Source organism: Hemiscyllium ocellatum, chromosome 9 (genome assembly GCF_020745735.1).
Source record: "Hemiscyllium ocellatum isolate sHemOce1 chromosome 9, sHemOce1.pat.X.cur, whole genome shotgun sequence".
NCBI classification, from domain to species: Eukaryota; Metazoa; Chordata; class Chondrichthyes; order Orectolobiformes; family Hemiscylliidae; genus Hemiscyllium; species Hemiscyllium ocellatum.
The window spans coordinates 96969102-96983708 of record NC_083409.1 but is presented as its reverse complement, the minus strand read 5'-3'; the positions used below and the strand labels follow the sequence as shown (position 1 = coordinate 96983708).

The 14607-nt window shown below is 39.0% G+C and overlaps 1 protein-coding gene across 3 annotated transcripts in view; it reads right to left on the bottom strand.

The window, feature by feature from the left end:
- The window catches only part of evi5a (ecotropic viral integration site 5a), a 257993-nt gene that overhangs the window by 154554 nt on the left and 88832 nt on the right, over nt 1-14607 (bottom strand). For all 3 annotated transcript variants that reach the window (XM_060830595.1, XM_060830597.1, XM_060830598.1), the window contains exons 5-11: nt 8820-8894; nt 6899-7024; nt 6223-6366; nt 5960-6049; nt 5753-5850; nt 5349-5409; nt 2093-2146 (exon numbers count right to left, since the gene is read on the bottom strand). In XM_060830595.1, coding sequence (XP_060686578.1) covers nt 2093-2146; nt 5349-5409; nt 5753-5850; nt 5960-6049; nt 6223-6366; nt 6899-7024; nt 8820-8894 — 648 coding nt within the window. The remainder of the gene's footprint in view (nt 1-2092; nt 2147-5348; nt 5410-5752; nt 5851-5959; nt 6050-6222; nt 6367-6898; nt 7025-8819; nt 8895-14607) is intronic.

The following is a 14607-nucleotide window of genomic DNA, read 5'->3' as shown; positions in this document are numbered from 1 at the left end:
CCACAGCACCTTATGAATGCTCAGTCTTGAGTTGCTAGATCTATTTGAAGTCTGTCCCATTTAGCTCAGTTATAGTGCCACATTAGAGAGTATTCTTAACATGAAGGCTTTGTCTCCACAAGGACCATGCAGTGGTCACTCTTACCAATACTGTCATGGACAGATGCATCTGTAGCTGGCAGATTGGTAAAGATAAGGTCAATTATGTTTTTTTCCCCTCTTGTTGGTTCCCTCACCACCTGCTGCAGACCCAATCTAGCAACTATGCCCTTTAGGACCTGACCAGCTCGATCAGTAGTACTGCTGCCAAGCCAATCTTGGTAGTGGATGCTGAAATCCCCCACCCAGAGTACATTTTGTTATTCAACATGGAGAAAGACCGATTCAACAGCCAAGGGAGGATAGTACGAAGTAAACAGCATGAAGTTTCCTTGCCCGTATTTAACCTGAAGCCACCAGACTTCATGGGGTCCAGAGTCAATGTTGAGGACTCCAGTGCAACTCCCTCCCAATTCTATACCACTGTTTCACCACCTCTGCTGGGTTTATCCTGCCAGTGGCACAGGATATATCCAGGGATGGTGATAGTGATGCCCAGGAGATTGCTTGCAAGGAATAATTCTTTAAGTATAACGACATCAGGCTGTTGCTTGACTAATCTGTGAGACAGCTCTCCTAATTTTGGCACGAGCTTCCAGACGTTAGTGAGGAGGACTTTGCAGGGTCAACAGGGCTGTTCTGCTGTTGTCTTTCCCAGTGCCTAGATTGATGCCAGGAGATGTGTCTGTTTTTATTTCTTTGAGACTTTGTAAGGATGGTACAATTGAATGGCTTGCTAAGATACTTCAAAGGGCAATTGAGAGTCAACCACATTGCTGTGGGTCGGAAGTCACACTTAAGCCAGTCCAGGTGAGGATGGAAGATTTCCTTCCCTGAAGGACATTAGTGAACATTCATGCAATGAAAAATTCTTTCTGTGCTGTTTCACGATTGCTACTTCATACAAATTAATGGATGATTCTTTTGCTTAGAAAAACATGATTGAATAACTAACAATAATTATGTAAGTCAAACGTCACAAAAAAGCGCAACATAAACTGATATGTTTCTATTTGCATTTTTGACAAAAGCTGAGGTTCCAACACTGGCAGCCACTTGCAAGGGAAAATGTTGTGCGAACAGTCAGAACTAAGCACTTGGAAAATGCTGTCTTCTTACATTGTAATGAAGAACAGTATGGAGGATTTAAAGATGGCACTGGAATAGCAATCTCGGAAAGCAATATTAGAATACCTAAAGTGTTAGGAAGTGAATCAGTGTCCACAATTGTTTGTGCATTATAAGATATCATTGGATTTCAGCCCTGAAGGCAGCATCAGTTACATGCAGAGTGTTAAGAGTATCTGTGTCCATGATTCACTGTCAGTGTTCAGCGGAGCAATGGAAGCAGCAACAGGTTGTACACAAGTTGGTACATCACTCCAGTTTTTCTAACGTACATTTTAAAAGAGACTGTTGGATAGCAGCATTAAGTCAGTCATCTGGCAATTACCTTAGACACAGGAAGAAAAAAAAAGGAAAACTTGAATTTGACCCTTACTTTTCTCCTACTACACTGTGATCTTTTAGTTTCTTCCCTTAACAGGAAATCAGTAAGAAAAACCAAAGGGTCTGCCTCATCTCATATCTTCTGACTTAAGCCTCCATTCTCAAATATTGACCGTGTAATGACACCCCAGCAAGTGTACTGAAAATCATTCATTCTTCATATAAGAATGCAAACATAACGACGCAATACCAATGCTGTCTCAAACCTCCTACCGCTTCCCATATACAGCAACAGGTTGTCTCCATACATTTACTAAATTTAAAACACTGTTCCCTTTGTTTAGTATTAATGTTAATAATTAAAAGAGCCAAGCACAGTTAATAAACAAGCCAGGTTATTTTCTTGGTTCCAAATCATCTTTGATCAGATCAGTGGAACATCATCTGTAGAAATTCATAGAAGTTTCAATAAGTGAATAAAGTAACTGTTTTTGAATTAAAATTTTATTTTAGGTCTTTTATAACTCAATCTAATTGCTCTTACCTTCTCCAAAGTTTCAATACGTTGTTTCAACAATCTATTTTCTGTGCGTAACCTCTAAAAAGAAGTAAATATACACATAATATTACCTCCTGTTTTAAAACATACTTCAGAATATTAAACAAACTGTACAATACAGGTTGTATAAATCTGTCTAGCTTTGCTTGCAGCTTTCCTTATTTTTCCTTAAGCACAAAACCATGCCCATTCTAATGTGTAAGCAAAACTTACAAAAACACCAAAGGCAGATCTTTAGGAATATCTTGCATCAGGAAAGAAGAAAAATATGTCTAAAAAGATGGAGTGTTGTAGGTGCTGAACATTCAAGGTTACAAACTTTTCAGAAAAGATAGAGAACACAAAAATGAAGGTGGGGTGGCAATACTGACATATTCATTTTGTGACAGAGTCGTCGCACAATGGACAGATCACACTAGTGGGGATATTCTAAATGCCTCTGGAGATAGAGAGAGAGAAGTGGGAGCAGATTTGTGGGATAACAAACGTGCAGGAACTGTAGAGTGATCTTTTAATATTAATTGACTGAGACTAATGGGAAAGGAGGGTGAGCAATTTCTGAAATGCATTCAGAACTTCCTTGACTATCATCTTCTCAGGTGAACTAAGAATATAGTTGCTCTGGTCCTGGTAAATGAGGTGAGCCCAGTATATGTGGAATAACATAGGGCAGTGACCATTGCGTCACAAGGTTTAAATTAGTAATGGAGAAGAGCAAGGGCAAATTTGAAGTACAGCATCACAAGGTTTAAATTAGTAATGGAGAAGAGCAAGGACCAATTTGAAGTACAGTTTCCAAAATGGAAGAAAAACTATAGTGGAACAATAGCTCATCTTTAAATAAGTGTCATGAAGTTGTCGGTGCATACTGTACCTTTAAGAGAGAGTGAATGCTGTTCTGAGCTGAGAGATTATAAAGGACCTGTGTATATGACTTGATAGCAGTCTCAGAATATATTGGAAAATTGAAAATATGCAACATTTGGCTGTGAAATGGATACCTGAGTTTTGACAACAATTCGAATTTAAGCAATCAGTTTAAAATTATGCCCCAGGATTCTGAAACCCAAATGAGTTTGAACTTATTGCTTTGGCAACATCAGACTGACAATCTGATGCTGGGAATATAAAAATGCAGACATTTGAAAACTGCAGAGACAGCAACTGCCATTGAGAAGGGCCCTAGAAGTTAGGAAACACACTCTAACAAAGGTACCGTTTCATATGAAATATATTTACAGTAAAAAGAAAGACAACCACCCAGGGAGATCATCAGCCAGAAGACGACAGACACAGAAGGTGACAATGGCTATATGGTTTTGAAATTAAGTTGATGCAATTTTAATAAGTGTCTCATTGGAACAGCATGTTGTTATAGAGTTGGAGGCAGATAATAAGCAGTTAAGAGAAAGGGGGCTTACAGTTATGAATATTTGCTTAATGTTCACTTTTAGAATTAGAGTTAAAAATAAATTGATGTTATTTTCTTTAAATAGTGGAATTTGGGAGTTCTCTGTCACTCATTTTAACAGATTATGAGACAAGGTGAGCTTTTCTGGGTGTTTGTTTTAAATTAACAGAAGGGTTCACCACCCTGTCACAACAGAAGAGATGTTTCAGGTATTTTCCAACAAGAGAGTAAGGTGGGGTACCAACACAATGTGGTACCTTGAATGATAAGGATGATGAACAATGTGATGAAAAGAAAGAAAAAGAGGATCTATTATTTGTCAATTAAATTCTCAAAACGACAATTAGGACAAATACACTAATGTGAAAGGGGAAGTGAAGAAAATATTACTAACACTTAACATTTTACAAAAATTCTCTACCAGCATGTAAATAGGAAGTAGGTAGTAAGAAATGCAGAACAATTTCAGAACAAAGCAGATGATAGAAGCTTAAGGAAGCACAGGCAAATCTCAAAATTATATCGATGTTTACTAATGAGACACATTGCTGTAAGAAATATTGGTAGAAGCAGAGACAGTACAGATTATGCACGGGATGAACACAGAGGCATGATGTACCAGAAAGGGCACCCATGCTTAAAGTGAATAGATCAGCAGGTTCGGCTGTTTTGCATCAATGAATGCTGCCTGGACTGGAGTGCATGTGTTATGAAGAAAGGGTGAGGGAGCTAAAGCTTTTCTCATTGGAGTAAAGAAGGGTGAAAGGTGACTTGATAGAGTTGTACAAGATGATGAGAGACACAGATAGAGTGAATAGTCAGACACTTTTTCCCAAGGCAGAAATAGCTAATACAAGGATGCATAACTTTAAGGTGATTGGAGGAAGGTTTAAGGGAGATGTCAGAGGTTGGTTCTTTACATGGAGAATGATGAGTGTGTGGAAATGCACTGTCAGCGGTGGTAACAGAGTTAGATACATTAGGGACATTTAAGTGACTCTTGGATAGATACATGGATGTTAGTAAAATAAAGGGTACGTAGGTCGGTTTGACCTTAGAGTAGGATAAAAGGTTGGCATATCATCAAGGCCCTGCGCTGTTTTAAGGTCTTAGAAACGATCATCAGGGGGAAAAAGCAGTAAAGGACTTGAAGAAGTTTGTGTTAATAAGGAAAATTATGCTTGTCTAATCTAACAAACTTGGCGGATGTTTCAGAATGCAATCAACATCCACAGAACTGTCACAGCACAGAACCTGAGACCCGGGTTCAATTCCTGACTCAAGCGACAGACTGTGTGGAGTTTGCACATTCTCCCCGTGTCTGCGTGGGTTTCCTCCGGGTGCTCTGGTTTCCTCCCACAGTCCAAAGATGTGCAGGTCAGGTGAATTGGTCATACTGAATTGCCCGTAGTGTTAGGTAAGGGGTAAATATAGGGGTATGGGTGGGTTGCGCTTCGGCGGGTCGGTGTGGGCTTGTTGGGCCGAAGGGCCTGTTTCCACACTAAGTAATCTAATCTAATCTAATTTAAAAAAACAGAAACAACTATTTAATGAGAGAGAGCAGTGAAAAGGAAAATTGAATAGGAATGGGAAGAAACAATGAAAAAGACACAAATTATGAAATGAAGCATAATGGTGGGGGAAATAGTCAGTGCCATTCGTACTATTCTACCACACAGTGACTTATTTCCTTAAAGCAAATTGTTTATCTGGACAGACAGAAAAGTCTCAGAGAGAAACCTTAAGTGGGTTGTTTCTCAATATTAAGCTTTGTGCTCCTGGTGTAATTTACCTACCTCAGAAATTGAGTGGAGTATTTCGAAATTTTACCTTAATTTCTACTTGCTCTTCCATCTCCTTATTTTTTATTGTAGTGTATTCCTTTTCCAACCTAATAATAAGAAGTATATTCATCTAGCATGTGGAACATTGTTAATGCACACCAGATAAAATATAAAGACATATATCAAAATGTTTTGATACAGGACTATTCTAAGAAGTCATACTTTCAACTCAGCAAAATTCACATTGCCACATATTTTCCAGTGCTCATTAGAAAAATGTGCATTCACATTGAGGGGAAAGCTGCCTGACTCAATGTTTTGTGCTTCTGTTCTCCTTACTCACTTAAAGGAATGTCTGAATACAAGTACACAATGATAGAGTTGTAACAACATGATCATTCTGAAAATAACAGCAATGTTATGTATATGTAAGCTATATTTAATACCTACTTTTTCATCTTCTTTGCGTTGTACTTAGTTTGATAAGCTGCTTGAATTAACTTGTCAGGTGCACTGTCAAACTGATGTGGAATGACCTTTTGAAAATGCTAGTGCAAAAATTATATAGATCTAGTTAATATATATTTTAAAAAATATTATACAAGTTCCAAAAAAATCAGTTTTAAAACCAGAAACATTAAGTTAATTTATTCTTACCTGCAACATTCCCTCCATATCAAGCTGCATCAGTTCTGCCTGATTGGCCTGTAATATTGCTATTCCAACACGAAAAACAATCTCAAGACCCTAGAATATATAAAAACAGTGAAATCTGAATAAAAATGACTACAAATAATTTTCTTTCACTTACTCTGGAAATAAGAAGAAGAAATTATTGGCACGCCACTATAGCAACTGGTAACGTTCAGTGATTCAATGTAGCAAAGTGAATAAGTTTGAATAATTGCACAGGTACTTACCTCTGACATGAAAATGTCAAATAATCTTGTAGCAACGGGTAGTGGAAATGTAGTCAGAAAGATAGTAAGGAACCAGGAAGATGAGTACATGGAGGTGTGGAAACTCTGGGATTGAAAGTGCACAGAGAGTTCTGGCAGTTGTTCCTGTGTACACAAAACAAATTAACCAACACGGTCAGAGGAAACATGGCTGCATGATTCAATTTGAACTACTCTACTCACATTGCAATCTTTTTATGGTGGTTTTATGATCACTGGCTCCAGCTTGATTTTTGTAGTCCACATTCTCAAGCGTCAAGTCAACATAATTTTGAATGAAAATGAGAAAACCCAGTAAATCTAGAACCAAACTATTTTTAATAAGTCAATTGCTCTGAGCCATTAAATACCCTGCTCATTCTTTAGCATTGTCTGAATTGCAAGGAATAATTGTCTTTCAAAATTGTTGACCTTTTCCAAGAGATCATGGATAGCACAAAAAGACAAATATGCATTAACTAAGAACATAAAACTAGTCACTGATCTAATTTGCAAATTAAATTAAATTTTCAATTCACACTATTAAACAAAGAGCAAACCAAATTGATTTACTGGTGTTAAGACTTTTAACAAGCTAACTTTAAGCCGCTGCTAAATATATTTACATATTAATTTAATTTCATTTCATCCTTCTTACCTGTATCATCCACTCAAATTGATACATACACAGACCTAGCTCGGCCATACTCGGTTTGAAAAGTTCTCTGAGACGGTAGTCTTGCATTAACTTGACAAAAACACAAAATGCTTCCTCCTCTGGCATCTTCACAAGGGAAAACAGAGATGCATTAAGACTGGAAGGTTCCAAGGAAAGTAGATTCATACTTTCCACACTTAACATTTCAAATTTTACAAAACATGTGAAACAAATTTCTTCAATCAAACTTTTAATTTTATTTTGGCTAGTCCTTAATGGATAAAGCTCTTTTATTCTACAATTAACTGGAAATAATAGCATCGTAAATTAAGCCTCCACAACTTAATCAAGCTAACATTTCAAAGACTGACATACATTATTCTACAACTACTATTGTATTAAATTAAAATGTTGATTAGATAGCATCATGAAATAAAATAAAAACTGTGGATGCTGGATGAAACAAGCATAGAATTTTCTGGCAAACCTCAGCAGGTCTGGCAGCATCTGTGGGAAGAAAGCAGAGGGCATGTTTTGAATTTTGATGAAAGGTCACCAGACTCCAAACATTAACCCTGTTTTTTTTCATACAGATGCTGCCAGAACTGCTGAGTTTCTCCAAGAATTCCTGCAGGTATTACCATACTTGGTTTTAGAGGCTAATTAAGGTATTTACTTTGAAAATTCTGGGGGTAAAAGACTTATAAAAGGTGATTTTGAAACATCAAGAATTTTAGCAAAAACGTGCTTCATTTCTTTCACTTTTCATCAATTTTCTTCAATCTTTTCTCTTACTGAAGATTTTAACATCATTCTGAGATACAGTTTCAATGATATCAGGCAGCTTCAAGTAACTTGCCCAAGTGGTCATCGTCAAAATAATGAGGCATTATACACTATACTACCCCAAAGGTTGGCTGCCAAATTGTCCTGACCCAATGCCCAACACAGGTATTTTCAATGCAGGGCTTTGGATTATGCAATTTGAAGTTTCAATTTGGATCCACTTGCAAATCTTATAAAGTGGAGTAGGTTAGGTACTTGACAGGATACATACTGGATGCCTCTCCTAGCTGGGTAATTTATAAATTGAGATTGCATCTGAACATGGACTGCCTTCTGCAAGTCCAAATACAACAACACATCTACTGGTTCCCCTCTATCATTTCTGGGTGAGACTTCCTCCAAAAAATGGAATAAATTAGCCAGACATGATTTTCGATTCATGAAGTCATGCTGACTCTGCTTGATTAGATTATGGTTTTCCAAATTTTCTGCTATTACTTCCTTAATGATTGATTCCAACAATAGATGTTAGGTTAATTGGCACATGGTTACCTACTTGTGGCCTATTTCCCATTTTGGCAGATTTCCAACCCTCCGGAACTTCTCTAAAACTCAAGGATTATTTTTGGAAAGATACAGTTAAAGCACTTACTATGTCTGTAACTGCTTCCTTTAAGATCCTTGGATGCAACCAATCAGGGCCCGTGGACGTACCTGATGTTCACCCCATTAGTTTGTCTAATATTACTTCATTAATGATGGTGATGATACTTGATTTATCCTCCAAGAGATGTGGATGCTTAACAATCGAGTATATTTGAGACATGGGTAGAAAGCTTTTTGGTTACACAGAAAGCAAACAGATTTGCAAGATCAATGAATCGAGATAGAAGGTCACACATGATCTGATGAAAGGAGTATGGCCTACTCCAATTCTTTTTTCTCTGCTCTGAATACCTCAGCACCTTTTTGTGAGGTCTTACAATTCTCGTAGTGTACCCCAAATGCACTGCACCAAGAGAAAAGCAAATCACCAGCTGCCATATGGGACCCTCATACCCATATCAAAAACAACATTCAAACAAGCATTACAATTCCCCAAGGATAGTGACTTATGATCTAAAAGCAAAATTACCTGCATAAGCAGTAGTCCAACTATAAAAGCACTCCCTTGACAATAACCAACTTCACGATCTACTAGCGAATAGGCCTACAAAGAAAAATAAATTATGTTTTGATGAATTGATATGAAGGTGATTTGTAAACTAACTAATTTACCGGAAATAAATGATGTGCCATGTATTTATGCACAGAAACTGCAATGTTTTATTTTCTCTCCATATGCAATTGTAAAAAAAAATGATTGTGTAGGTAACTAAATTAGTTTACTTTTTAAGCATTTCAACATATAAGATTACCATCAATTGTCTTTTATTCAGACAGACAGAAACTGATCTCTAATTGCTGGATTTTCACCAATTGAATAAAAGTATTCAATTGAAAAACAATTGGTAACAGCCAATCAAACTTGAAAAAAATCCTCAAAACATACAACCGTAAGCGTTAACAAGGAGCGCACTTCCAAACATTTACAGAACTTTGAGGTCATTGCTTATAGAGTCAGAAAGTCAGAGTCAGAGATGTACAGCATGGAAACAGACCCTTCGGTCCAAACTGTCCACACTGACCAGATATCCCAACCCAATCTAGTCCCACCTGCCAGCGCCTGGCCCATCTCCTTCCAAACCCTTCCTATTCATATACGCATCCAAATGCCTCTTAAATGTTACAATTGCACCAGCCTCCACCACATCCTCTGGCAACTCATTCCACACACGTACCACCCTCTGCGTGAAAATGTTGCCCCTTAGGTCTCTTTTATATCTTTCCCCTCTCACCCTAAACCTATGCCCTCTAGTTCTGAACTCCCTGACCAAAGAAAAACTTTGTCTATTTATCCTATCCATGCCCCTCAATTTTGTAAACCTCTATAAGGTCACCCCTCAGCCTCCGACGCTTCAGGGAAAACAGCCCCTGCCTGTTCAGCCTCGCCCCATTGCTCAAATTCTCCAACCCTGGCAACATCCTTATAAATCTTTTCTGAACCCTTTCAAGTTTCACAACGTCTTTCTGATAGGAAGGAGACCAGAATTGCATGCAACATTCCAACAGTGGCCTAACCAATGTCCTGTACAGCCACAACATGACCTCCCAACTCCTGTACTCAATACTCTGACCAATAAACGAAAGCATACCAAACGCCTTCTTCACTATCCGGGTAAGCTAACAAGAACACCACCTTCTTAAAAAAAACTTTCATAATTGGCATTGTAGGCAGTCTGCTATTTTGCAGCTGAGCAAATTTAGGACATTGCACTAGGGCCTTTCTTCTGCGAGAGATCACTATGATTTATGAAGTCCAACTTTATTTTCCAACACGATGCATGATATATCAACCGAAAAAATAGCCTTTTTATACTATCAGGCTGCCAGTCCCAGAGACAGCGTAGAAAAGCATCATACTGTGTAAGACCAGTGGAGGAAAGAAACAAAGAATGAGGGTTAACAACATTCACAATTACATATTAAAAATATGAGCAATTTCCTTTCCAAGTAAACTGAAGAAAATGTTGAGATATGCCTGCTTTCATTTACCAATGAAACCACAAAAAGAATGAAAAATTATCATAAGGGACATTTCTATGGAGGTTTTTAGTGCAATGTGGGCTTTGCTGGTGAGCTGCCTTCTTGAACCGCTGCAGTGAGCATGCTGTAGATGATACAATGCCCTGGGGAAAGGAATTCCAGAATTTTAACCCTCTGACAGTGAAGGCATAGTGATATATCTCCAAGTCAGGATGGTGAGCGGCTTGGAGGGTAATGTGCAAGTGGTGATGTTCCCATGTACCTGCTGCCCTTGACCTTCTTTATCTAATTGGCTTTTGGTTTGGAAGATATTGCCTAAGGATCTTTGGTGAGCTTCTGCAGTGCATCTTGTAGACAGTAACCACTCCTGCTACTCAGCATCAGTGGTAGAGGAAGTGGATGTGGTGCCAATCAAGCAGGCTGCTTTGCCCTGGATGGTATCAGACTTCTGGAGTGTAGTTGAAGCTATGCCCCTCAAGGCAAGTAGAGAGCTTTCCATCACAGTCCTGACTTGTCCCTTGTAAACGATGGACAGGCTTTGGGGAGTTAGAAGGTGAGTTTCTCGCCATAGTGTTCCTAGCCTCTCACCTGCACTTGTACCCACTCTGTTCATGTGAAGAGTCCAGTTGAGTTTCTGGTCAATGGTAACCCCTAGGATGTCATTGGTGGGACATGCAGTGATGGGTTTACCATTGAATATCAAGGGGCAGTAGTTAAGATGATCACTTATCAGAGATGGTCAAAGCCCTACTTGCCACTTGTCATTCCCAGCCTGAATATTGACCAGATCTTGTCCAGTTGCATCTGAAAATGGACTGCCTCAATATCTAAGGAGTCACAAATGGTTCTGGCCATTATGCAATCATTGGCAGACATATCCACTCTGACCTTAAGATCATTGATTAAGCAGCTGAAGATAGTCAGGCCAAGAATGCTACCCTGAGGAAGTACTGCAGTAATTGTCTTGAAGCTAAGATGACTGACCTCCACCAACCATGAGAAAATTCCTATGTGGCGCTTATAATTCCAACCAACAGAGTTTCACCCCAAAACCATGATTCCAGTTCTACTTGGACTTTTTGATGCCACATTTGGTTGAATGAGGCGTGCTATCACTCAGATCTCATCTTGAGGGGAGGGGATGACCTAGTAGTAGTACTGGTAGACTATTATTTCAGAAAGTCAACTAATGTTCTGGGAATCTGGTTTGAATCCCATGATGGCAGATGGTGAAATCGAAATTCAATTAAAATTAAGAGTCTATTAATTATCAAGAAGCTATTGTCAGAAAATCCCATCTGGCTCACTAATATCTTTTGGAGAAGGAAATCTGTCATTCTCATGCAATCTGGCCTTCACATGACTCCAGACCCACAATAACATAGTTGACTCTCAACTACTTTGGTTGTAGGAAAAGTGACAGAATGGGTTACAAGAGATAGGATTTATAATCATCTAGAATGGAATAAGTTGATTAGGTATAGTCAACATGGTTTTGTGAAGGTGTGTCATAAACCTTATTGAGTTCTTTGAGAAGATAACCGAACAGGTGGATGAGGGTAAAGCAGTTGATGTGGTGGATATGGACTTCAGTAAGGTACTTCTGGATGCTGTTTTCGTTCGAGAGAAGGTTGAGAGGTGACTTAATTGAGACATAGGAGATAATCAGAGAGTTAGATAGGTTGGACAGTGAGAGCCTTGTTCCTCGGATGGTGATGGCTAGTATGAGAGGACATAGCTTCAAATTGAGGGGTGAGAGATATAGGATAGATTTCAGAGGTAGTTTCTTTATTCCATTCTCGTCCATATGCCTATTCAATGACCATTTAAATACCTGTCAAGTTGGCGAGTCTACTACTGTTGCAGGAAGTGCATGCCATATCCTTACTACTCTGAGTAAAAAAAAAAGTGTAGGTTAGATGAGCTTCAGACTGATTTCACAGGTCGACGCAATATTGAGGATCGAAGGGCCTGGACTGCGCTTTAATGTTCTACCTTCTGAAATGGCCTAACAATCTGTACACTCTTTACACTCCTCATGGCATCAGCTTTGTCTTATATCACTCCCCTTCCTTCTCTATCTTTGCCTGCACCTTCCTTCTCTTGAGTGGACTTTTCAATTTTTTGTAATAGATATGCATTTCTGATTTTCTTTATTGTTCTCGTCTACCATCCCACCAGTCTTGGCATCCAACACATCAGCGTTAAACACTTCCACCAACTCCAACCAGATCACACTACCAAGAATATATTCTCTTCCCCACCTTTCCACAAGGACCATTCCCTTTGCCAATCCTTGATTTGCGCCACTCTTCCCACCAACTCCAGTCCCAGTCCCATCCCCTCCCCCTCCCTTCCATTCCTCTGATTGACCCTTCCTTCCAGACACCAACCAAATTCACTCCTCCCATTGACCAACCAGGTCGTACCCTCTACCTATGTTCACTTATCCCAACTCACGACCCTGTGCCCCCACCCCCTTTATCTGCAGCTCCTCTTCCACCCACCCCCAGTCCTGAAGAAGGGTTACACTTGAAAAATTGCCTTCTCCACTTCCTGATGTTGCCTGGCTTGCTGTGCTCTTCCAGCCATACTGCTTGTCTACCTTCTTTCTCTTCAGCTAATAATCTAATTCAGATAATTCCATCTTGAATGCATCAATTGCACCTGCTTCCATCAAACACTCAGTTCATTCCAGATCCAAACAATTCATATGAAAGAGTATTTTTCTCTAGGTGCCAATTAACTTAAATCTGCAGCCTAATATTCTCAATCCTTTCATCAATGGGAGGATTCACACTACCTGATCTGTTCAGGTTCATGATTTTGAATACCTCCACTCAACCTTCTTTTCTCCAAGGAAAACTACCCTAAATTCTGCTATCTGTTCACATAACTGAAGTTTCTCCTCCCTCAACCCATTTTTCATTAACCTTTTGCATAGTTACTCTGGGGCCTTCATATCCTTCCCGAAGAGTGACGCCCAGAATCGGAGGCTGACTGAGAACCTTATGCAAGTTAAAACATAATTTCCTTATTTCTGTACTTAATGGTCTTATTAATAATAACCTTCAATATTGTATACTTTATTAAGCACGTACTTATCCTGTCCTGCCATTTGTAATGACTTATGTGCATATACACTGTCATAACTGTGCAATTCATTGCAGATTTTTAAGAAGCTGTCAAAAGAATATTTCAGCAATCTGTTATATTGTTTAATAGAGTAAAAAGTGAGGTCTGCAGATGCTGGAGATCAGAGCTGAAAATGTGTTGCTGGTTAAAGCGCAGCAGGTCAGGCAGCTCCAAGGAAAAGGAAATTCGACGTTTCGGGCACAAGCCCTTCATCAGGAATGAGGAAAGTGTGTCCAGCAAGCTAAGATAAAAGGTAGGGAGGAGGGACTTAGGGAATAGACCTTAAATCAACCAGTGTTCTAGCAGCAGTAATCACAGAGCTATCTAGAACTTGATTAACCTTTGGAAACATAATCAGTCTTTCTAAAGTTCTGAGAACTCAAAACTTCTTAAACAAGAGACAGAAAACAATTTCAAGAAAGGGCAATGGCCATCTGAAATTGACTCAGTAGCCATTTTTCTTGATTGTGATAAAGAAAGTTTGCAAAAGCCATTTTGTGCAGTACCACAAGGAAAAACTCAGAGGGTTCTTAACAAAAGAGGAAGCCACTGAAAGATCAACTGCTGCTCCGCCAAGAGCACCGGCAATGTGAAAGTGCTGTGACTGCAGAACTAGTGAGGAACAAGAAACCCTCTGACCTGTCCCAAGTTCTGCTTACCAATACAAGCAAACATTAACTGTCTAACTACAGAAGTCATTGCAGCTGTTGAATTTGACTTCAAGTATCAATCCCTACATTTCAGATAGAAAAACTTCAAGAAACATCAGACCTCCAACGAGCTTAGCCATTGATCTGACGTTCACAAGTATCTTTTATCTATATCTACTTTTAATCTTGTTTTATATATATCATAGTTTGAGCTCAAAACTTAAGTTTTACTTGAATAACTACAACAATAGTTCTATGATAAACCAACCTTTAGTTTGTCAAAGACTAAACTTTGCTGCTGGCTATTAAGCTGAAACATTTGAAAATTGAAAGGAGGCTACGCATAAGGTGATTCTGGATCAGTGGTGCTGGAAGAGCTCCTCTAGCTTATCTCTCCATGCTTCCAGCTCACTGCCTTTATTCCTGATGAAGGGCTTTTGCCCGAAACGTCAATTTTGCTGCTAGTTGCATGCTGCCTGAACTGCTGTGCTC